Raw genomic sequence first — 25848 nt, forward strand, 5'->3', positions numbered from 1 at the left:
ACATTATTTTGTTTCCTTAAAAAGATCTGCAAAACCATTCAATTATTCAAAGTGAGTAATTTGAATGAATTAACATTTGTTTCTGTTTTAAATATTCAACAAAGCTAAGTCAAAATCTTTCCAAGTGTCCTTGGGAACCGGCTTAGGAACCCCTGATTGGGAATCACTGGTATATGTCTGGTCTTGAATGGGAGACATGAGGGGGTGATATACAGGCTCATCCCACCCATTCCAAGCCGGTTCCTACCTTGTATTTCCTGTTTAGTAAAGAAATAGTGGACAGCAGCCCCACCTCATTCTTTTTGTTCTCGCCCACGAAGAGAGCGGCCACGTGCGCAGGGAGAACATTCTCCAAAAGAAGACGGTTCAGGTTTTCGCACAGCTCAACTTCTTCCCTATCGGCCATGTTCTTGTTCTTCAACAGGAAGTCCTGACGACAGCAGTACTCATTCTGAGAGGAAGAGCGAGAGAGGACAGAGCAAAGATGGGCGTAACTCTCTGCCCTGCCAGTATGGCGTGTTTGGGTTGTGTGTGGTGTGAGGTGGGTACCTGGTGGGATATGAGCAGCATGGTGAAGAGGAAGAGTGTGATGTAGATGCAGCTCATGAGTTGTGGGTCCTTCATAAGTCCATCGTTGAAATTTTTTTGAAATGTGCTGTAGATCGCCATCAGAGTTATTTAGCAATGTTAACAGTGTTATTAACGTTGAGTGTGAAAAGATGGCAAAGCTAATATAAATGGAGGGGAAGGGGAAATGGGGGATATAAGCATCTACAATTTAATAAAAAATGATTTGACAGTTAAATGCATGTGTGTTTGTGAGAGTGTACCTGTTGTGGTTGGTGCCGAGCAGGCAGCTGCAGTTGTAGCTGTTGAAGAGATTTTCCTGAGATGATGCATAGAAGATGATGATGTAGGAAACGCTAGAGACGATGAGGAGGAAGGCCATCTTCAGCTCCAAACTCACCCTCAAAAACACGCCACAGGCGATCAATGCCAATATACAATTATATACGGAGTACTGGAAAGACAAAATCATACAGAAACAAACAAAAATAAAAAATCATATTTGTACAGTAACATCCTAAATAATGTAATAAATAATAATGCAAATAATTTGTTAGGGTAACAATCTGGATTTAGAGTATTCATGATAAACTGCATTTAAAAACAACCAGAAGTTTAGAGAATGTCTCCATGTAGCTATCCGTGTAATCTTGTGTGTGTGTGTGTGTGTGTGTGTGTGTGTGTGCTTGTGCGTGTGTGTGTGTGTGTGTGTGTGTGTGTGCTTGCTACTCACAGGCAAATATCGAAGTTCATTTACTAAACATGGATGGATGGTGCTGTTATTTTCAATTTTAAAATACTGTGGATTGAAAAAGTTTGATGAGCAACAAAGTTTAGAAGTGGACCTACTTTTGTAGTGCTTCAAAAAAACAAACAAACATACACCAACAATACTGTCTTATTATTAAAAAAGCATTACAAAGTTGAACATGGCGATGATGACTATGACTGCGGTGGCCACGGTTGCCAATGGGAGGCGCAGAAAAGGTTTCTTAACCACTGCTTCTGAAAGCGCCGAGAGCCACGTACATGACTTTAACTTCTCCGGAAACATCCTCTGAGAAATAAAAAGGGAAAAGAAAGGGAAAAAACAGCTGTTTAAAAAAAGACAGAGCTGGATTTGACGGAAGTAACGGACGTCAGAATGTGTTGGAAAATGCTACGGTGTATTTAAATGGGGCAGAGAGGACACTGGGAGGAACACTGTATGCATGGGCGACTCTCGTGTCATGGTGTGTTTATGTATTTATGTTTGTGACACTGTAGCAAAATGTCAGTCTGTTTTTAGTTATTTCACATTCACACATAAGTCAGTGCCAACAGTGGACACAGCATATGACAATCTCCATGCCACAGCATCTTTAAAAACCATTATACCTTTACTGTGCTAGACACACAAACAGAACACAGAACCCATCAGACTAAGTGCATGTCTGTGCTAAGGCAAAGGTAGTGGCAGTCTAACCTGTATATGACTTGCAAAACAGATGCAGAGAATCAAAAGCAGAACACACGCCAACACCGCAAAGGCCAGCCCCAGCTCTTTACGACTTAGAGAGAGAGAGACAAAGAAAGAGTCATACTCTGTCAGGGCAAATGGTTGTAACATATGAAGACACGTTCAGCACCAAAGTGTTCAATTGAGTCTGCCTGTGTTGCTTAGCTTGTATTCATGACACTTACTGATTTGTAACAAGCATTTGGATGATGAAGATGCATAAAAAGATGAAGGTGGCACAACCAATGTAGTATTTAAAGCTTGGCATCTCTATAGTCCTGTACTGAGGGAACAACACACACATATTTTAATACTCATTTATTTGTGTTATTTGTTATTTTCAAAAAAAAAAAAAAAACACAGTCTATGAAACCTGAATGAAGTTTTAGGACATTTAAGTTAAACCCACAGTAAAATAGCTACCTGCTTTTCCAGATCTCTTTTAGTAAACCACAGTGTGAGGCCAGAGTTTTCTTCAGACTTCATCCACTGCCTGCACACACACACACACACACACACACACAAAACTTTTCACTCGTTTTCATGCATATACTAACTGCACAACATTAACCAGACCAGACTTAATTCAGTCCAAAATGATTTGATGTGCTTGTTCAAGACTAACTTGCTGGAGCTCAAATCATTGATGGTGGTGGTCATCCTGTCGTAAAGATCTTCATCAAATTTAGTCTTCTGTGATTTATTCCTACAAAAACAGCATACACAGATCATAGAGACAGTAACACACTTTGTAACCATGAAGTAACACACACACACACACACACACACACACAATGCACATGTCTATATGTGGGACAGGAAAAATGTTCATAGCTGTTGTCATGCTGTTATTGAGTTATATTTGACTGCAGCCAGTTCAGGGGAAGCTTGGGTGAATATGTGTGAAGTCTGTAGCTAGAAGTGGCTTGACTTGACAAGTTTTGCAGTTAATGCTTTGTGTAGTCAAATAGACATAAGAAAGAAAAGTTCTAATTTAATTTTGTTGAGAATTGAGGTGGTGTTTTTATTTGTGTCTGTGATAATAAGTGTGAGACAGGATCCCGTGAGTTCATTTAAACGCCTAAAAGAGATTGCAAGTGTCCCCTTGCAATATACCTCAACACGGCTCAGGAAAGAAAATTCTGTTTCCTTTCTCTCTCTCTCTCTTTGCAAGCAGAAAACACACATGCTTTCGGGAGCGCTAACCGTATGACTAGTTAGCAGTGGCTCACTGAGCGTTTGCATTGTTAGTGTTAAACTACGGGCCCCATAGAGCTGGCTCCACTCACTCACTTATATGTGCTCAAGGGAGGGACAGGTAAAGAGAAGGACTCCTCAAGAGACTCATCAAAGCTGTCAGAGAGCAACAGTGAGAAAGATAACTTCAACATCGCTGCTTCATTCAGCAAGACCGGGCAATAGACACACACAAAACACTAACAGACACACAGATGACACAAACACAACTCACCTCTCTACAATTTTGTTATGTACTGATCTAAGAGGGATGTCCTAAAGAGAGAGACAAACTTAAGCATCGTTCATAGAGAGTTGCTTTCATCATCAACATCATCATCAATCGAGTAAATATAATAATGAAGATATTACCCTTATGACAGCATCATTTAAACACTGTCACCACTTTAGAAGCATGGGTACTCTATCTACTGTATGTCTGTCATAGACCTGATGAATAAATTACCGTACTTCAAATGCAAAAAAAACTAAAAAAACATAAAAGTACACACAGGATGTTATGATGAAACAATATAATGGTAGAATATAATGGTATTCTTTCTGCAGATGCAAACATATGTTGGCGGCATGTAAGTAGTAATAAATGGGCAAAATAAGTATAAAATGAAAGAAAATCCCTTTATAAAATATATCAACTGTCCTTTTGTTCAACAACTTTTCTCATTTTAAAACTTCACCGTTTAATTGTTAATGAGGTCTTGCATTTTTTCCACTGTATGCAACCCTTTTTTCTTTTTAATGTTGGGAATTTGCCTAAAAGGAGCAGTATCACACACAGTTTGATGGTCAAAATAGATGGCATCATCGAGGCTTGTCAGCACAGTGATTTGATTGGCTATTATTTGGGCTGTCTGTCATTTGTCTGTCATGAGGTCCATTCTCATTGTTGAGCATTCACTCGTTTAACATGTGTTTCTGACCTTGCAGCGACCCTTCCCATTGACCATAGCATCTGTGCTGAATTCCTCTCGGCTCTGCAGATGGGCAAAAGGTTTAACAGCCCCCCACGACTCCAGGAAGCGTGTCATACGCACAGATGCTCGCATCTTCAAACCATCACTCACACGAGGCTTAGTGACACTGGGAGCCATCAGTGATGAGTCTTTTGACTAAACATGGACACCACATCAACATGTTGAGATTCACACACACTGACATATATGTGACAGGCACACACTACTAATATATGTTTTAGAGTTCCTACCCGCGGGTCTATGACCAGGAACGTCTTGATGTTAAGCTCTTTAAGGTAGGAGTCTCTCAGGTGACCATTCCCCTCCTCCACCTCATACGCTTTGTTCAAGTGCTTCAGAGTTGCCTCTGTGATGTGAACTCGGCTAATGGAGGAAACACAGATGTAGAATCTTATGGAGATGAAATGGCATTAATGATACTGTATGCAGCTTAAAATGTTCTTGTTTGATAAGCGATTTTATTGTTCATACCCTGGTAATCCACCTGACTCCATATGATTGGCTAAGGTGACATCATGTGACCACACATCAAACTGCCATTTCCGTAAGCCAATCACACCACAGAGGACGTTTCCTGAGTGCACACCTACACGCATGTTTATATCCACACCTGTTGCCTCACGCACCTGCCTGCAAGTGATGATTAGAAAAATATTCAGGCTGTTATCTGCCACATACACACACAAGGAACATTGGCCAGTGCTAGGAGAAACACTATAAGGAGAAATGCTGTGCTAATAATGATTACAGACTTACTTGATGGCTTCACACATGTCCAGGCCCATTTTAACACAGTTTTTGGCATGATTTGGCAGGGAAACAGGGAGGCCAGACACACAGTAATAACAGTCACCAAGAATTTTTATCCGCATACACTCATTCTCCTACAGGGGAACACACACAAGCAGATACTAGTCATCTTCAAGGACAGCTAATATGTTAAATTCAGAGCACAAGTATCTAATTTACTAAATCATCAATGGTATTTTTGTTTAGGAACCAAACTGACTGATAATAAGATTGGATTTTAATACATTTAATAACATAATAATCATTAAATTACATCCAGCGCCATTGAAAAAGCTCGGGGTCAGTTTAAAATAACGTTATTCAGTTAGGATACACTGAATTGATCCAAAGTTAGAGTGAAGACAATTATAACGTTACAAAAGAATTCTATTTGAAATAAATGCTGTTATTTTTAGATGCTCATGTTTCCACAGACATAAGCAGCACATTAAGCAGCACAACTGTTTTCATCATTGATAATAAAATGTTTCTTGAGCACCATAAGGCATATTATTTCTGAAGGGTCATGTGACACTGAAGACTGGAATAATGGCTGTTGAAAATTCAGCTTTGCCATAATAGTAATAAATCATATTTTAAAACATATTAATGTAAATAAGTTCTTTTAAATTGTAATATTATTTGTCACTATAACTTTTTTTACTGTATTTTTTAACCAAATAAATGTTGCGCATAAGAGCATAATTAAATTGTATTATATACATTTAGTCCTATATCGTGATACTTACTTTTGCAATCTGGTCAAATTTCCCAAAAAGTTCATTCAGCATGATCACAAGCTCCTTAGGAGAACAGTCACTGGCCAGACGGGTGAAACCCACAATGTCAGCATACAGGATGCTAGTAGAAAGCAGACAAAAAGAGACACTGTGTTTTTGTAATTCTGGAACTGAAACAAAGGGGAAGAACATGCTTGCTAGTTTGAAGAAGAGGCACTTAGAAGTTGATATGATTGTGCTGAGTATTTTTTAATGAGGAGAACAGAAGCAGCTCAGTGTCAGCTGCCTGAACGCCCAGAGAAGTATAAAAACTTCATAAACATGGCTCATGGAAATTAACCTTGAAGACCCAGCTGTTCTCAATGTGGACTACAGGACCAAACACACACACATACACACAATCCATGTCATCACACTCCTAATGAACAAGTTCAAAAAGAGAGCAGACCCCATGAATTTCGGCGGGTGAGCAGCTCTCTATTGTTTGCTCACATACACAGGTGAGTGAATCTGTGTTCTATCTGAGCATCTGTAATGAGAGACAAACAAGCCGTCTATCTAAATATAAACAGCTGCCTGAGAACCAAGCATTGTGGGCATGGGACAAAGAATAATAATAGATGCACCCCATCCCCCATCTTCACTCTTGGGGTTGATGGGAAATAAAACTAATCAAATGAGTGGCCTCATGATGAGCACTCTGAGAGTCAGGGCTAACAGACTGACCATTCATTCCCTCTCATGACCTGATTAATGAGGAAGGGCCAAATTAGAGCATGGAAACGTGGAACAACACACAAACAACTAGATATGAATGAGGGTGTATATGTGTGTGTGAGCACATAACGTGTTACCTGACGTTCTCATGTCTCTTCACGTAAAGACTGTGGAAGTTGTTGTCACAAACCATACGCTGCTGTTCCTCTCTATCTTTACACTTGCAGCGCTCCATTATGGCCAACTTCATCTTCATGGATATGTACACAGGAAGCACTGACTGTAAGAGGTTTTCCTACAGCACAACAAACAAATACACACATTTAAAGATAATACCCGTGAAATCATACATCCAGTTTGCTGTTAAAGTCTGTCTGTGAATTAAACGTGTTCTTTTCTTTAAATTAAATACGATTTCTGTCTAATCTTGGGTGTCCTATTCTTTGTCAGTTTCAACTATTGTTTGATTGTAACAGCTTAAGTGTCAACAGAGATCTGGAGTAGTAAGAGAGGGTAATGGGAAACTAACAGATCATACGGTTTCATTCAGAAGGTCATTTCACTGTGTCTTGTAAGGACACTAGTGTCCCGTGTGTATGAATGTTTGTTTTAAGGATCCACCATTGTTTCTGAGATTTATTATTCTGAACATATACCGTCAGGGAGGTTAACAGCCAGTCATTAAACTGCTTTTCACTGTTTCCCTTACAAGATGTCACTTCCTTGACAACACTCACAACAAACCAAGAAACAAAAACAAGCTTAAAAAGGATACAAGTAGTTGAGCCTATTTCAGTAGAAACCTCCTTGATTCCCTTTCCAATGTCTAATATAACAGTAATCATATAATATGCATGGTGCAAATTTTAATTAGTGCATAGTGCATATTTTACATGAGTAACGATTTTTCTAACCACGTGAATCCTGTATGTTCAGCTCACGTATGCGCTTTTAATATTTTTGCAATAATTAGTTTGTCCAAAAGGTGACAACACTGGCCCTGGACATGGTTTCACAGTTGAAAAAGAAACATGAGACAGAAAAACAAACATGACAACAAATATACGTTAACGAGCCACTCTAGTTTAAATAAGTACAACGGAATCAGTCATGACTTCTGGAGAGAAATAGCGCAGACACTGAACGTTTGAAAGTTTAAACTTTCTAGTGCTATTCTATCTATTTCTAGTCTGTTCTAGTCTAGTTCTGTATGTTCTGTCTGTGACCAACTGTGTTCGTGTACACTCTTAATTGGAGGATACTTTAAAAGAATATGTTTTTGGCTGTACACATACACCAAGTGTTCGCAAACCCATGTTTGTACAATAACAAATTTGAAGTCACAAAAATTCTATAAAATTTGATACTCTTGCATAACAGACATAAGCATGTATATTTGCACAGAGCATTATTTGCATTTGTTTCTCCTATATGTTTGCTTTGGCTGTGTCTGTGATTTGTTTGAGTGAAGTTGTGTGAGCACCTGCTGTCTCTTCTCAGTTTCCAGTATCATGCGAATGCCAAGGCAGCGAAGAGTATCCTGAAATGTCTGCTTCAGAGCTTTCTCCATCAGAACTTTATGAAATGCACCAACCACATTTCCACAAAGAAACACCATAGCATTTGACAGCAACTAAAGAGGGAGAGGGAAACTGACTTTTAACATTGAGATGTTACATGCTTTTCAGAATCTTTTCATATAGGTTTGCTAAAGCTGTAAACCTGCTTTTCTTTTAACCAATCATGAACCGGATTTTTTGGACATCTGGGGGGTAACTTGAACACTGTGACCGAAAGAACAATGATGTGAGAAAGAGAGGAGATGATACTCAGGGCTACAGCATAGCTCATCTGGAACGGCAGCATTGTGTAGACTGTAATGACGATGAAGAGAAAGAAGGGCACCTGGAGAGAATAAGATGAAGAGTGCAACATTAACATTTATTTAAGACTGACCAGTATCAATTACCAGGTTACTGCCAATATTGAATGTTTCAATGCATGACAGAGAACACATAAGAATGCTCCTTCTTTAAAGGGCACCTATTATGCCCCTTTTTGCAACAAGTAATATAATTCTCATATGGCCCCAGAATGTGTCTGTGAAGTTTCAGCTTAAAATAGCCCACAGATCTTTTATAATATCATTTTGAAAATGTCAATTTTAATTGGAAGCAGAAACACTGTTTAATGCATGTATCTTTAAATGCAAATGAGCTGCTGCTCCCCGCCCACTTTTCCAGAAAAGGGCTGTGCCTTTACAGTTCACACCTCAGATACTCTGCCAAAACAAAACATCTGTTTAGTTTTGATTATCATGTATATCGTGCTGAAATCACGTGTTTTAAAGTCACATCAGAGTAAACTAATTTCTCCTTCTAATAAAAGTAATGTCTAATTGCATTTTAACTTTCAAATACACACAAGGTTATGTCAAAAACACACATTATATAAACACAGTTGGTTATGTCTGTCAAGGTTAACAGCTGGGAAAGTAATTTCAAAGTAAGACCTGTGACAGCAGCATAATATGCAGAACCTACTGCTGTCTGTGCTGTTTATATGACCCAAACAATAATATAAAAACAGAAAATCACTTTGGAGCCAATAATTTCTATAGCTTTAATAAGTTGAAATTTATTACTTGAATGCTGTTTTTAAATGCTCTAGCTTGATGATAAACATGGTAAACATGGCATAACATTGTACAGATTCTGCGAACAGCTTGTTCTGAGACACTGCTTATGATTTATGGGGATTGAAAAAAAGGAGTGGGTGGATTTTTATCATTATTGTTTGGTTGTGTTCACACACTGACAACAAACATTTATGTCCAAACAACATTTAAAAATGAATTTTGCATAATAGGTGCCCTTCAAAAACTACTCTTGTCATGTAAAATCTAAAATAAAATATTAAAGCTAGGTGTGTTACCTGGTCCCATGGTTGTATATTTTGTGTTGGGCTGAAAATAAAGGTGAAGCCCATTGTGAGGTGTGTGGCCCACACGGCGAGGCCAAGTAAAGTTCTCCAACTCTGAGAGAGGGTATCTGTACAAACTAATATAAATACAGCCAGGAACAAGCACAACGCTCCTCCCACAACTCCCACAAATACACCATGGACATTTGCATCCTGAAAGACACACACACACACACACACACATGGAGAGAGAAAGGTGTTAGGGGCAAACATACATATCATATAAGGCAGCTCATTCAAGGGGTTTGGAAAAAGCAGTATGTGTGTGTGTGTGTGTGTGTGTGTGTGTGGAAGTGGGTGTACGTGAAGCTTTGAAAAAATAAAGAGCACTGTTAAAAAGAAATTTGTCAATGCTTTATTTAGAAAAACTTTGTGAATGTGTGTGCATTTACATGTTTGCATTTGCAGTCTATCTTGGAAACATTAGTTTTGTACTTTAGTTTAATGGAGCCATTAAAGGCATATTTCACCCAAACATGAAAATGTGATTTTATCTGCTTACCCCCAGGGCATCCGAGATGTAGGTGACTTTGTTTCTTCAGTAGAACACAAACTGAGATTTTTAACACAAACGGTGGCAGACTTTCAGTCTTATAATGGAGGTCAATGGGAATAAAGGCTAAAACATACAATAAATTAAAAAACAAAATGATCGGTCTGTGCAAGAAACTGAAGAGTGTTTATGTCGTTTATATGTTAGAACTCTCCTGAGCACATTCTCAGCAGCAGGCATGTGAGGCGTCTTCTTCTTCTTTTTCTTTGCATACGAATGAGTGCATTACTGCTCAGGAGACTTCTAACAGTTTGGACATTGAGTGAATCAGAGGTAAAAGACTATATAAATATTGTTCAGTTTAAACAGTATTACTGTATTATCAGTTAAATTTAAAGGGGGGGGTGAAATGCTAATTTTCACTCAATCTCCTGTTAATCTTGAGTACCTATAGAGTAGTACTGCATCCTTCATAACTCATAACTTTATTATATTTATAAGAGAAAGATAGTCTGTAACGTTTTTTTTTTTCAGAAAAACACGAGCGGCTGGAGGCGTGACGTGTGGGCGGAGCTAAATAATCACGAGCTCCAGTAGGCTTTTTCGTTTAGAGTGTCTGTAAGATGTGACATTACCGTGAGGAAAAAACCATCATCCAAAACAAACCATGGCTAACAGTCAGATTCAGCCGTATATTTATGATCCAAAATCAGATCCAGAGGCTGAAATTGAACAAGAGCAGCATCAGCAACGACTACAGCAGGACGTCTCTATGTGGTTTGTATTGAAACTGTTTATATTTGCTTAGCGGTTTTGGAAAAAAAGTTCAACTTTATGTGGTCTTTTTTTTTTTTTCTTTAAAGGTATACATGTGGGAAGTGCAATTTGATGCCAACATCGCATGTTGTTTACTTGATGTACTTACGCGCCGATAGCTAAGTTAACAACACAGATATTTGAAGCAGTTTTACTCACCGCCTGCGGTTCCAACACACGATTGTGACCCTTTTTCGTTGGGACTGCATTATCCTTAAGAAATAAACGATATGAAAATCCGGCGTCAAACTGGGCCTTGTTTGTAAAACAAGCATCTTCGAAATGCAGGGAACAAACAAAAACACTTGCACAACTCCGTCGATGCTCTGTAAAAATAAACTCCATCCACTGTACCCTTCATGCTGTTTTTTTTTTTTTTTTTTTTTGGTAATCTGTGCAGGGTTGTCTTGCCCTGGCAACCAAAAACTCTCTCGCTCTGATCAGTGAATTGCTCTGCTATACGGGAGCACGCACTCTTCTTGGAGAAGTGCCCTTAGGATCCATATAAGGAAATTCCGGTCCATCTAACGTCACACAGACCCATACTCAAAAAAAAAAACTTTCCGAAACTTGTGACAAACCGGAAGGAGTATTTTTGGAACAAAAATACACCTTCAAATGTGCAACTTAATTTTTGAAACTTTGTCCATGTTTAGCATGGGAATCCAACTCTTTAACAGTGTAAAAAACTCAGTATGCATGAAATAGCATTTCACACCCCCTTTAAACAGACTGATCGTTTTGTGTCTTTACACATGCTTTAGCTTGATGATAAACATGGTAAACATGACGTTATATTGTACAGAATCTGTCATAGATTGTTCTGAGACACTGCTTATTATTTATGGGGATAAAAAAGGTGGCAGTAATGCAATTATAAGTCTGCGATCTGCCATAAAGCAAGAAGAAGAAGAAACCTCCTCACGCACCTGCTTGAGAACGTGAATAGGAGGACATGCTAAGGAGAGTTCTAACAGTTCAGACATTGCGTGAATCAGAGGTAAAAGACTATAAAAATCATCACAAGCCACAGGGTTTAATTTTTTTGTATGTTTTAGCCATGATTCCCATTCACATCAATTATAAGACTGATAGACTGCAACGATTTGTGTTAAAAATATCAATTTGTGTTCTACTGAAGAAACAAAATCACCTACATCTTGGATGCCCTGGGGGTAAGCAGATAAACATCAAATTTCCTTTTTTAGGTAAACTATTTCTTTAAGGGAACAATTGGGACATAACTTTTTCCCCTGAAGGCAGAAAACCTCAAACATAAAAGCACAGAAGCCAAAAAACCTTAAAAAGCTCTAGAGATCACTTCATGCCATCTGTCACAAAGCTAACACTACTGTAATTTAAAACCAGACATCATCTGAGTTAGCTTTTTTTTCTCTGAGATTTACTTTTTGGTATTTTTGCCTTTATTATGATAGGATAGTGTGATGACAGGAAGCAAAGTGGAAGAGGGATAGAGAACAGGATCAGGAAAGGTTCGCAAGCTGAGACTCAAACTCAGTACACCCAAAGCACAACTGCGCTATATGTTGGCGCACTGCCAATGAGGCTATTGGCACCCATCTGAGTAAGCATTAATAGTTGCAACACAAAGTTACAACAAGGGAAATATATACCTAAAAAAGTCTGACGGGCATATATATATATATATATATATATATATACACACACACACACACACACTCACCTAAAGGATTATTAGGAACACCATACTAATACTGTGTTTGACCCCCTTTTGCCTTCAGAACTGCCTTAATTCTACGTGACATTGATTCAACAAGGTGCTGAAAGCATTCTTTAGAAATGTTGGCCCATATTGATAGGATAGCTTCTTGCCATTGATGGAGATTTGTGGGATGCACATCACATTCAAACACACCAATTCACTCAGGAACGAAAAAAGTGACTTATGAGTGAGTCATCGAATCAACTTCTAAAACACTAAAGTGTGTTTGCTCGGAGAGGTGCCATGGTCTATTGTGCTGTGGTTTCATTCGGAACTACTTGTATGATGGAGAATTCTATTAAAGTCCTATATTAAAGGGTTCATATGATGCAATTTCAGTGTTTCCTTTCCCTTTGGATGGAAGCATCATATGACCCCTAATATTTTGATCAAATTAAATGACACTATCAGACAAAAAGTTCCTACCTAAGTGGGCAAATCACAGCACTAGTTCGACCCCACCACTCACCCACACACCAATGTACATCCTCACTGCAGTGGGTCGAGTCCTCCATTCATGTTCACCCAGTTAAGTCAACCACTCCGAATTACCACTGAGCTACAACCTTCAAACATATCAGAACTGCATACCTCAGTCCACAGTCACACACAAGAAACACACACACGCCTACACACACTCCCATCATCCTATAAGTTCAAAGAAATAGTAAAACACAACACACACACATTCATGCCCACACACAGAGAGCCACATTGGTTGTAATTCTGTTCTTCCCACAGCCGGTTGGTGTTGAGAGAGAAGGTTACAGAACTTTATACAGATGGTATAATACTTAACGGCTAAAGAGATGAACAACAGTGGCATTGAAGGAGCGTTCACGGCTCTCTTCACATCCAGCTGACTCCAGAGAACGTTTATGTGCGAGTTTATGTGAGAAAGTATCAGAGAAACCAAAGAGAGATAGCAAGAGAGATGTGCTACATATTCCAAAAGAAAAAAAAAAAACATTTTGGTGGACCTGGCTTGAACTGCCAATTATTACATGTAAGAAACTCAATTCCCTGACATCGATAATGGCAGTTCACATCAGAATTGTAATCATCGACTTCAAATTACGCAACTACAGAGGATCAGCACCTTATTAACTGCAGGACTATTTAAGAGAGGCTGCTTCAATCTTTAGAAACCATCTGAACAGCAAAAACAAAACGGATCAGGCACTTGTAAAAAAAAATCGAGACAGTTAATGTATTTCCTAATTTTAAGTGACTTGCGTGGGTTGATGTTAGACCTCTGATTGTGGGCGTCTGTAAGCATGCATATTGTATGAGTGCATTTGCACGAACGTGGCATCTCACCAGTTTCAGGCTGAAGAAGAGCACTAGCAGTGTGACACAGGTGAGCATGCTCAGTCCCAGCAACAGAACGAAAGGCTGGTATTGGCTAATGCCAGAAAATTTCCTGTACAGTGCTTTCTGTCTCATCTGCTGCTCGTTCAGCATGTACTTCCTGCTTGGTGGCATTCTGACCAACGGCAGTGTGGCGACTGAATAGTACTGGCCAATCAGAGCAGAGCAATCAGAGGCCCCAGAAATACACCACCTCCCATCCAACAGAGTGCGGCTATGCTGAAATCCCCATAGAAACCACGTGAGAGTGTGTGGGAGGTCATTCCAGGGAAGAAAACTTCTGCTCTCCCCTCCAGGGCACCGTTCTGTGCATGTCCTTTGTGATCCTTCTTTGTTCTGTATTCACTCTTTCAGCACTTTTGACATCACTCTGGTGCTTCCTGGTCCTGTTAGAGAGGGCTTCAGGATACCCCACAGTGTGTACGTTGAGAGGGAATGCAATGCAATTAGATTCTTCCGCAGTCCAAGAATTCCTGTCACACACACAAAAAATAGAGAGAGTCATTTATTAGATGTGCTAAAATGAATTTAATAATATGACACCTCCTATAGTCAATCTGACCCACTCAATAACACAAAAAAACTCAAATTAGGAGCTTTTGTTTAGAAAATAATTCGGTTTGTTTCAAAAGCTGATGAATCATTTAAATTTAGCGAGTATATTTTCAGGTCAACTCCTTAGATCTTTATAAGCACTGCTCTGTTCAGTCATTCCCACACTGGAAGCTCTCTGTGTCTGTAAAAAGGCTTTTGGGTAGAGTTCAACATTTGTGTGGATTCAGTCCTCTGTTCATTACAGAGCCTAATACTGATGGCTGCTGTCCATGGCATCCTCAGCCAAACCTCAGCTACAACTCACACTGAGGCGAGCAGAGTTCTCCAAAGAGAAACCTGAGTGAACACTGGACACAGAGTAACCTGCTGGACACACAGAGACCTCGGTGCAGCGAGTGGTTAATGGTCTCACTGTGCTTGATGTGGTCACACTGCAAACATGCAGACTATACAGGAAAGGACAACAGTTAAAAATGTTTTTTAAGAAATGAATTCTTCTATTCAGCAAGGATGCATTCAATTTAAGCAGAAGTTACAGTAAATACCTTTATGGTGTTACAAAAGATTTCTATTTCAAATGAATGCTGTTACTTTGAACTTTCTAATCATCAAAGGATCCAGGTAAAGATGCATTCTGCCCTATTTTCAACATTGTAACAATCAGAAAGGTTTCTTGAGCTTCAGATCAGCATAAAAAAATAATGGCTGCTGAAAATTCAGCTGTTTGTAATATTATTCCACAATATTCTGTTTTGTCAGATTTAGTGAACATAAAAAACTAAATCTAATCTCTTTTTTCAACTAGGTGATTAGTTCACCATCATTATAATCATCATGACCCATCCATGATCTAAATGCATTAGTGCATTCCGTGCATCCTCATCCTCGGGTGGAGGAAACAGTCCACAGAGGAAAAAGAGCAGAGGAGACTCTGTAAATAAGCTTCGTCCAAAGGTCATGATTTCTCAACGGAGGTTATTAATGTTTGAGGAGCGCAACCAGATGATCATAGAAGCGTAAGCAACGGCTTCACATCTGAATGCACACACCATGAAACACACCTATGAGTCACCATCCAGAGTGTTTCAAGTGATACTAAACTTGGCTATGCCTATGCTGACGCATTGCTGAAAACATGACTCAAACTCAAAAGCAAATATTATAATACAATATTTTTGTGTTCTCATTTCCTGTAAAATCATTGGATTACCATATAAGAATTCAAAGATCCTCTAATACTATTGCAAAAGCTTAAAAAAGTGAAGGACTGCAAACTACAGCAGAGAAAAAAAACCTCCAAAACTTAATTGAAGTGCCCCTGAAAAGAAGTTAAAGAAAACAGGACAGAGAGAGAGAGAGAGAGAGAGAGAGACGGAGAGTGATAGGGAACTGGGATGTTCTGAGATTTTCTCTTTTGTTTAGGGTCATTTAAGACTGAAAGACAGCACCGTGTCACTCTCTCACTCTCCCAAACCAATGCACCCAAGCCAACAAGTGGCCTTTATATTCCAAAACTAAAGTTGCCATGGCGAAGGAACAATCCAACAGTGCAATAACAGAAGGAAAGAAAGAGAAACGGGTGGGAGAGAGAGAAGGAATGAGAGTGAATAGTCTCTCCATGTGGAAACCGAGAGGTCAAATCCTCCTGACTGCTGTTGTATTTCCTGGAAGTGCATGGCACAAGAGCGGTAAAGCTCTGAACCTTCACAATGATCTCAATGATCTTAACATGACACAAGCACAGCACTATGATCAGGCCGCCTCCTCAGAGTCAAACCCTATGTAGCTGCACATGAACAGCACAGCACACTATCAATAAAGGAATTTATTTCCCAAGGGAACAATAACATCACCTGCTAGAGCTGTGAATCTTTGAGTAGGCAGCGATTCGATTCAATTCACGATTCAAAGGTTTTCAATTCGAAAGATTTTTGCAAATTTAGGACGATTCGATTCACAATGAAATTTGATTCGATTCGATTATAACGATTAAATTCTACACTCTTTAAGTGCATTCACAGGATTATTTAAATGCTTCCCCTAAATTATTTAAATGCTTAGTCAGGGGGCAAATTACACCAGCCTTTATGACCATAGGTTAGAGAAAAAAAAAAAAAACGAACAAAAAGAAATTAGCTTTCGACTGCACAGGTAAAGGCGTCAGTAAGATGCAGAGAGCCATTGAAAACTACAAAAAAGTAAAACTACTTCACTATGGTATTACTGGCCACGAGTTCTTAGGAGAGACATTAGCTGCTTCAGAGATGAACGGAGCACGAGTGCAATCCAGTGACAGTCACAGGTGTTAATAGTGGAGCGCGTGAAGGATAGATGGAGGCACTAACACTGTTCAAGGTCTCCATTAATTTGTGCGTGTAGTAATTGTGAAATATATTGTGTATATATGTGTATATATTGTGAAAGTATTGACTCGCTATAGAAATTGTGATTCATTCGATTCTTATCGCTTCTGAATCGATTTCTGACCGAGATCGGCGATTCACAATTCAAAAATCATGTTTCAAAATCGATGCATATGAATCGTCAGGATTTGTAATCGATGCATCAAGAAAACCAGTGAATCGTTACACCCATATCACCTACCCATGATGGTTAAGCAACGATACCTCTAAATGCAATATAAATGCCTATATTTTTACTCAAATGTGGCATTATATATATATATATATTGAATAAAGTTTTTGTCTGTGTGTCTGTGTAATAAAAGTCAATGGGCTGAAAGGAAGTCTCAGCAATCTAAATGTGAAAATCTCTTTTCAAGAGCTCATGATGTGAGAGCTGGTATTGTCATTGGTCAAGACAGCTGCCTTTCAACATATAAAAGCCCCATTCTCTGCTTTAATTCATCAGAAAATGAACTATTTACACTTGTTATCTACTCTGCTTTCTTCTCCCTTTTGTTGTCCATTACATAACATTGACCTGCACCATCTAATCAATTTTTTTAAATGCTGAATTATTGTTTAAATTTTAGGGTTGCAATATTGTGATATGTTTTTAATGCATTCATCTGTAAAGTTAATGAAAACACAGAGAGCAAAGACTAGGCATGTGATTATCTTCCGGTAGGGTGTGTGCACTAATGACATCATACGCATAAGATAAGCAAGCAAGCAAGCAAGACAAGGTCCCTGTTTAGATTTCCATTCGATTTCCATTGATTCTGGAAAATACAAAGTCATTTAAATAAAAGAAATGATGTTCACTTTGAATAACTGGAGTGATGTTTACACAGTAAGAGAGACACATGGTCACATGTCATATGTTAAAGCATGTTCAGTATAATCATGAATATAGGGATCCTTGAAATATGCACAACTGATGAGTGCACAAATGTGTCTAAATTAATTTATACACGTACATATATGTTTCCTGAAATATTGTTACAAAATATTTGCTTTCTATTTGAAGATATTTTACTCCTGTGATGCCAAAGCTGAATTTTGTACATATATCCATGTGTATAAAAAGAAGAGTAATCATAGAATGCTGGCTCTATCACTCGTATTATAATGATCAACAAAGTTACACAGCACTAGTACAATCTGAACAGTCTAGTTTTGTTGTGAGGAATCGTACACTATGTCTATTGCAACTGACTGATTAAATGTTTACTGCATATTATTTATACTTCATAGATTATTATCTGCCATGTTTACACATGATAAATGTTTTAGCAGCTGGGTTGATTAGATTAGTCAGATGCTATCCGAGGCTAGTTTGGCTAATCACTGCTGTTTGCAGTGCACACAGGAAGCGGAGAATGTCAAAGACACATGCCCAACTTTGGCACTGTAAATTAATTTTGTCTTAATCTGTTGTTGAAATTCCTCATCTTACACTATGAAAGTCCAGTCTTCTGAAACAAAGAGGGGATGAGCAGTATAACAACTTTATAAGGTACATTCATTGACATATTTTCAAATAGCTAAACATTAGTGTTGTAACAGTACACAAACATGACGGCTCTGTATGTACCTTATATACAGTGGCTTATGTACAATGGCTGTCATAACATGTTTCACAACATATTTATTTAAACACATTAAATAATTGAGACATCACTGTAAAGTAAAGTGAAATATCGTGAGTATATAGTCGGATATTCTGTGAATGCTCTTCTCTGCCCTTCATTTCTCTGTAGCAAACTAGCGCGCTGTGGATACTGATGCCTTGCCTGAGGTAAATGAATTGCTGCATGACATTTTGTTCACAAAGTATTTATTGACGTGTTTCCACGGTTGAGACACTGACTGGGGGATTACATGAGGCACGAGATGTTCATTCATATTTATTTTGTGTTAAAACTAGTAAATAGGAAGGGATGATCCCAGCTAACAATTTTTGGTTCCCAGAACGTTAGTTTTTGGTTCCCAGAACGTTCTCAGAACGTTAGTTTTTGGTTCCCAGAACGTTATTTTTTATGGTTTGTTTTTGGTTAGCCAGGAAAGTTTTCTTAACGTTCTCAGAACGTTAGTTTTTGGTTCCCAGAACGTTCTCAGAACGTTAGTTTTTGGTTCCCAGAACGTTAGTTTTTGGTTCCCAGAAAGTTTTCCGAATGTTAGTGTTTGGTTCCCAGAACGTTCCCAGAACGTTAGTTTTTATGGTTTGTTTTTAGTTTGCCAGGAAAGTTTTCTTAACGTTCTCAGAACGTTAGTTTTTGGTTCCCAGAATGTTCTCAGAACGTTAGTTTTTGGTTCCCAGAACGTTCTCAGAACGTTAGTTTTTGGTTCCCAGAAAGTTTTCTGAATGTTAGTGTTTGGTTCCCAGAACGTTCCCAGAACGTTAGTTTTTATGGTTTGTTTTTAGTTTGCCAGGAAAGTTTTCTTAACGTTCTCAGAACGTTAGTTTTTGGTTCCCAGAACGTTATTTTTTATGGTTTGTTTTTGGTTTGCCAGGAGTTTTATTAATCCCAGAACGTTATTTCTAGCATTCAACTAACAATTTAATTTACTTTAATAACATACGACTGTATAGAAATAATAAGCTTACAGTCCATTGTTTTGTCATTTTTTAATTGTTGATTAAAAAAATAATAATACAAACACAATCATTGGGTTGTAGGCTGAGCATCACATTCAAAACATGGCAGAAAGCGAAACAAAATCAAACTACTTCAAAAATGTTATTATTAGTGTAATTGTAGATCCTGCACTCTTCCATCTTCACAACAGTCATCTGTAAATATAACAAAGAATAGTAATATTATAACAAATAAAAGTGATATTCTTGTTTCATTCAGTCATTGCCATTGCCTAGTACCTCAATTATAACGTAATAACAGTTTACCGCTAGATGTCACTGTTGAAGAGGGTATTCAAAGGGGCGTTTGTTGTAAAATATAGATGTCAGCGAGCAGCGAGATAAAAATTAGCGATAGATGCCATTTACACAAAGTAGGCTACGTTAACTGCAAATAGCAATTGATTATTTATGCTAAAAGGGTTTTTGCAACAAGGTCGTTTACCTGACTGTCGGACCATTTCCCGCTGACACAGGGACATAATACGTACACTACGTATGCTGGCAGCGATCAACCATGATGAGAGGGAACCCGGCATGTTTGATGAAGAAAGCTGTTCAAAAGCTGTTGCCCAGCTGTTCAACTCAGACACAGAAGATGAGGACTTTGATGGATCTGTGGGAGAAGATTGATTAAAAAATAATGTGAGTGTATTGTTAAATAGTAGAATAAAGTTCAACTAAACTCACTGTTTTGAGACTGTGCCTTATAATCCAGTGCAACTTATGGTGCAGAAAATACGGTAGACAGGAGAGTAGATTAACTTCGGTGGACTTAAAATTTGAAAAATGTTGTAAAAAGACGTGTGACATCTTTTATTTTGCGCTTCAATTAAATATGAATCAATCGGTTCATGTGTGCTGCTTGAACTGAGGCACTACAGCGATCTGTAACACATTAAATCAGCACAAAACACTATTTATTGTTTGAATTTCTTAAAAAAGAAAAAAAGAAAAAAGGGGGGCCAAATTTAAAAGCTGAACACTTGTTTCATACCAGAAGTGACCTTCTCTGTCTTCTTCTGTCTGTGTGTTGTCAGTTTCCTCTTTGGTCCACAATGTATATTTCGTAGGGATGCACGATATTGAATTTTGGCCGATATTCGATATGCCGATATTTTCTAAATAATTTTGGCCGATGCCGATACCGATATCGATATATATACAAATATATACTGATAAATTTAAACTTTAATTTTACTGAAGAGAAATCCATGTATCTCTTCTGTACTGATTCTACCATAAATTTATTATTTTACAAATGTAGACAGACATTCACATCTGAAAAACAGGTCAATTATTTCACTTGGAGAATATCGGTTTGGCTCATCGGCAGAAATATTCATATCGGCCGATACCGATAATGGTAATTTTAAGCTTTTATCGGCCGATACCGATGTTGTGCCGATATTATCGTGCATCCCTAATATTTCGCTGTGTGAGAACAAGGTGTGTACTGTGAGAGCAGCATGGCTTGTCAGACATAGCTACAGTATTTAAGGAGGGACGCTTGTTTTGCGAAGGGTCAGTTGATTGCTATGATCAAAGCTGATTTTTCAGCATCATTACTTCAGTCTTAAGTGTCATATGATCCTCCAGAAATCATTATAATATGCTGCTCTTTGCCAAATAAACACTTCTGATAAATATGAATGTTAAAAAAACAGCGCTGTTTTATATTTGTGTAAACCGTTTATAACAGCATAGAGTTTATTTATTTATTTTAAAGCTTGATTGTTATATAGACCCCAGACTTCTAAATGGTAATGTAGACTACATTTTTAAAAATAAATTCATATTTTTATTCAGCAAGGACACATTAAATTAATCAAAAGTTAGTGTCAAGAAGAATTTTCTATTAGCAAAGAATTCTCTCTCTCTCTCTCTCTCTCATATATATATATATATATATATATATATATATATATATTGAGCAGCACAACTGTTTTCAACATTGATAATAATCATAAATGTTTCTTGAGCAGTAAATCATCATATTAAAATGATTTCTGAAGATCATGTGACACTGAAGACTGGAGGAATGATGCTGAAAATACAGCTGCACATCACAGGAATAAGTTACATTTCACCAAAAACTGCTATTTTAAATTGTAATATTATTTCAGAAATTGGTAAGGATAGCATTAGTGTATGTTTGGGGTAAACCTGCTAGTCATATGGATCAGTGTGCCTTGGAGATGTTGTTGGACAGGAGGTTTGCTCATCATGGGATGCAGAAGATCATCAAGCACTAGAAGAATCTAGAAATATAACAAGCAATCTGTCACAGAGCCAACAATATTCAGTATACAACGACAGTTTTATCTAAATAAACCAAGCAACTAGAAATGTAGAAAATAGAAAGAATATGTATTTAATAAATATCCTGAACAGTTTTTATCAATACTTGTTTATCATTAGACTAGATCAAAATGCGTTTGAACTGTGACTCTGATGTAATGACGTCACTGATTAACGGTAACGTTAGTGTATATTTAGGTTAAATAAAAAAAAAGCCTATTTTCAATCATCCATTGAAAAATGACCAGAAAATATTTTACAGAACTGTCAATGCCTCTCATCTACACATACATGTGTTATTAAAATCCCAAACTCTTCATAAAAGCTTAGTCTATGGAGTTAGCATACATTACCTCCTCTGATAAAGGTTCAGATGCTCACGGACTTGTTCGAAAACACTTAAACATTTCTATGAAGTAAATTCAACAGATGCTGGTCAAATACAAGCAAAAGAGATGTCAGGAACAGTGGCATATGATATTTGTGCAATTTTAATTTACTAAACTTACCGAAATCAGTGAAAACAGCAGCGAGACACGGAGCGTGCAGGTTGCCAGTGTTGTCGACCGCCCGTTTCCATGCCAACTCCCTCCGCTCCAGTGTTTGAATCTGAATGAACGCGCTCCAATGTTCAGCGCGCGCTCATTAAAACACGCAGAATTTACAGTAACACTCAATCCCCTCATTACAAAATCGGCTGTGTGCTCACAGTGTGTGTGTGTGTGTTCACTGCGTGTGTGCATTTCGGATGGGTTAAATGCAGAGCACAAATTCTGAGTATGGGTCACACTTGGCTGAATGTCACTTCACTTTCAAATTTGGTTTGTTTTCAGCTGCTATGAAAGGTTACATTTTTAGCGTGTTTTATCAGTTTATTGTAATTTCAAATCGCTTACATTGTATGTCTTATGAATTTCTGCAGCAACTCAGTTAACCAAAAATAACCTGCAGGGAACGTTCTAGAAACGTTCTCTTTAGGTTATAAAAAAAGCCAAAAAAAAATAACCTGCAGGGAACGTTCTGGGAACGTTCTCTTTAGGTTATAAAAAAATGCCAATAAATAACCTGCAGGGAACGTTCTGGGAACGTTCTCTTTAGGTTATAAAAAATTGCCAATAAATAACCTTGAGGGAACGTTCCCAGAACGTTCTCTTTAGGTTATAAAAAATGCCAATAAATAACCTGCAGGGAACGTTCTGGGAACGTTCTCTTTAGGTTATAAAAAAATGCCAATAAATAACCTGCAGGGAACGTTCTGGGAACGTTCTCTTTAGGTTATAAAAAATTGCCAATAAATAACCTTGAGGGAACGTTCCCAGAACGTTCTCTTTAGGTTATAAAAAAATGCCAATAAATAACCTGAAGGGAACGTTCCCAGAACGTTCTCTTTAGGGTACTAAAAAACAACCAATAGAGAACGTTCCCAGAACGTTCTTATTTGGTTCCCCCAAAAAATAACCAAACGGGAACGTTAGGGGAACGTTCTGTGTTAACTGGGATCGCGCTGCCGTTTGAACTGAAGCGTTTATACAGTGATCTGTCACGCCACATCAAGTGTCAACGGCATTTCTATAGTTCGAATTACATGAAAAAAAAAACTGAAATGATTTGAAAGATTAGACTTTGTTTCTTATCAAAATAACAATATATAAAAGTGGAAGTTTCCAATGAAGTTACGTTCATGCAGCGGTTAAACCAACCCATGTGTACTGAACGGAAATACCCGTACCAAATACATTTACCGTTACAACTAGGGCTGCACGATATTGGGAAAAAATTACATTGCAATATTTTTTTTTTCTACGATATATATTGCGATATGAAATCTAATCTAATTTTTTCTTACAAACAAAAATGGGGTGAGCAGATTTACATTCTCATTTTAAATGATTTAAACATCGACACCATCGTGTCAATTGATTAATATGCGCGAGAGAGAGAGAGAGCAATACAGCGCTCGTGTTGTTTGAAGCGCTCTCTCTCTCTCTCTCTCTCTCTCTCTCGCACGCTCTTTCTCTCGCGCTCTCCACGAATCACATTCGTCAAGGGCCGGGGAGCAGCTGGCCCATACAGTTAATGAATAACGGATCAACTACGACAGCCTACATTGCACATCCTGCGATGTGACTATCGTGGATTCGTATATCGTGATATCGATGCTTAAACGACAGATCGTGCAGCCCTAGTTACAACCCTAGTGAACACTGATATATTATGATGCTGCAAACATATCTAAAAAAATTCAAATAATGGATAACACAAAGTGAGCTTCTGCATGAGCAATGCAAGATCCAAGCTACTCTGAACACGAGACTGGGCCATGACGGTAAAAACTAACGCCAAAATTCTTCCTGCCATGCAGGTCTGATCTGCAATCAAAGTGAATTTCTGCTGTGGGTTATATAAGAGTCAGTTAGTTATTCAATTCAATAGTCAACACACACTTTTTCCACCCTGCAATGTGAATGTTTAAACAGTGTGTTCAATAAAGACATGAAAACGTATCAATGTTTATGTTATTTGTTTCAGCAGACTGTGTTTGTCTATAACATCACAAAAGCCAAGCAATATTCATCTTATGACAGTCCTAACTCACATAAATGCACTGGTCTGACACATAAACATTATAAAAACATAAACTGTCTGTGGAACTGCAGGTTCCTTTATTACTGTTTACACAATAACAAATGTGTGTCACATGAACCACACAATGAGCAGCTGGGGCCTCCATCATTTATAGTGACTTTACAGAACGTAGACTATTTTTTTATCAAGAGATCAACTCTGCCTCATCTGTCTTTGCATACTCTCTCTCTCTCTCTGATGAATCACAGATGCGGTCTGGTTAATGGCTCCATGCAGACAGAAACGGTCTCTTTGAAGGAAACATATTCCAGCATCACTGTCATAAAGAGACATAACTGTTATCCTTCGGAAACACAGACAATAGCAGTCCTGCTGTGTGAGGGCAAGGTCAAGCTACAAAAGAATCCTGTAGTATTGCTCTGGATGGAGATGTAGTGTGTTTGAATATGACCGCACCTTTCCTTTCACATACAGTATGATGAAGTCGCCACAATACTGTTATAGTATTACAAATTAGTCCCAGCTTGTTTTAGACTTGAATTTGTACCTAACCCACGTCCAGTGCTACAGCCTACAAATCTGTACAAGTCTCAATAAACTTACTATTTTCAATGATTCATTCTCCAGACTGCATTTGCTGGTAGCACACAAGGATGAAATGTTTGATTTTGCAGAAGGTGACACATAGTCGATTTCAGCATATTGCCTTATCAGGATGGAGTGTTATAACACTCACATTACGTGTTGCGGATCTGTTCACACCATCACATTTCATGCCATGAGTTAAATTAGTTTTGCAATACAGACACAGTAGAGCAGCCATAAACACTACAACCATAGAAACATATGAAATTGAACATAAAAGGGAAACAGACGGTAACGATTATAATGACCTCATGTGGCTCCACCCTAAACAGCCTCCTCAAGCAGATCTTTTCATTCTGCTCTAGCAGCGGTTCTCAGTTCCAGTCCTCCAGTCCTGTATATTTTGCATGTCTCTCTTTGTTACACCTGATTCAGATAATCAGCTCGTTAGAAGTGAGCTCCGTTCATTAACTTTGTTCCCTACACAGTGTTCATTGCTCCTTACTCCCTGAGCAGGGCAAATCTGTTGAAGTTTACTTCACTTCCGAACATTCATTTAACGATTTGCGCTGTGCAATATCCTCACACACAGACAAGTGTGGCATGATCATATACCTCTGTACATAAACAGATTTTAAATTCACGTCTTGCACACTTCAATGCACTTCAAATGGAACATATATGTTTGCTTCGATCTGGAATCATGGCGGGATATCCAGTGATGTCCACTTCGCAGGACACTTACATTCGAATAGAACAAACGTCTGAAGCGATAAGAGAAACATACAAAACTGGACTGGAATTGAGAAGCGCTGTGATATAGGGTTCAC

At 38.2% G+C, this 25848-nt stretch overlaps 1 protein-coding gene across 4 annotated transcripts in view; it reads right to left on the reverse strand.

The window, feature by feature from the left end:
- The window catches only part of LOC113051418 (adenylate cyclase type 2-like), a 45501-nt gene that overhangs the window by 5989 nt on the left and 13664 nt on the right, over positions 1 to 25848 (reverse strand). For 3 of the 4 annotated variants that reach the window (XM_026215162.1, XM_026215164.1, XM_026215163.1), the window contains exons 2-22: positions 13898 to 14421; positions 9477 to 9677; positions 8265 to 8447; positions 8026 to 8175; positions 6680 to 6837; positions 5835 to 5946; positions 5053 to 5180; positions 4768 to 4926; positions 4527 to 4659; positions 4243 to 4431; positions 3537 to 3577; positions 3359 to 3418; positions 2691 to 2771; positions 2489 to 2558; positions 2251 to 2348; positions 2033 to 2117; positions 1487 to 1624; positions 1301 to 1366; positions 831 to 1021; positions 550 to 655; positions 293 to 451 (exon numbers count right to left, since the gene is read on the reverse strand). In XM_026215162.1, coding sequence (XP_026070947.1) covers positions 293 to 451; positions 550 to 655; positions 831 to 1021; positions 1301 to 1366; positions 1487 to 1624; positions 2033 to 2117; positions 2251 to 2348; positions 2489 to 2558; positions 2691 to 2771; positions 3359 to 3418; positions 3537 to 3577; positions 4243 to 4431; positions 4527 to 4659; positions 4768 to 4926; positions 5053 to 5180; positions 5835 to 5946; positions 6680 to 6837; positions 8026 to 8175; positions 8265 to 8447; positions 9477 to 9677; positions 13898 to 14062 — 2673 coding nt within the window. In that variant the 5' untranslated portion in view covers positions 14063 to 14421. The remainder of the gene's footprint in view (positions 1 to 292; positions 452 to 549; positions 656 to 830; positions 1022 to 1300; positions 1367 to 1486; positions 1625 to 2032; positions 2118 to 2250; positions 2349 to 2488; positions 2559 to 2690; positions 2772 to 3358; positions 3419 to 3536; positions 3578 to 4242; positions 4432 to 4526; positions 4660 to 4767; positions 4927 to 5052; positions 5181 to 5834; positions 5947 to 6679; positions 6838 to 8025; positions 8176 to 8264; positions 8448 to 9476; positions 9678 to 13897; positions 14422 to 25848) is intronic. The other variant, XM_026215165.1, reaches the window with a different exon arrangement.

The sequence above is a fragment of the Carassius auratus genome, chromosome 32 (genome assembly GCF_003368295.1).
Source record: "Carassius auratus strain Wakin chromosome 32, ASM336829v1, whole genome shotgun sequence".
Classification (NCBI taxonomy): Eukaryota; Metazoa; Chordata; class Actinopteri; order Cypriniformes; family Cyprinidae; genus Carassius; species Carassius auratus.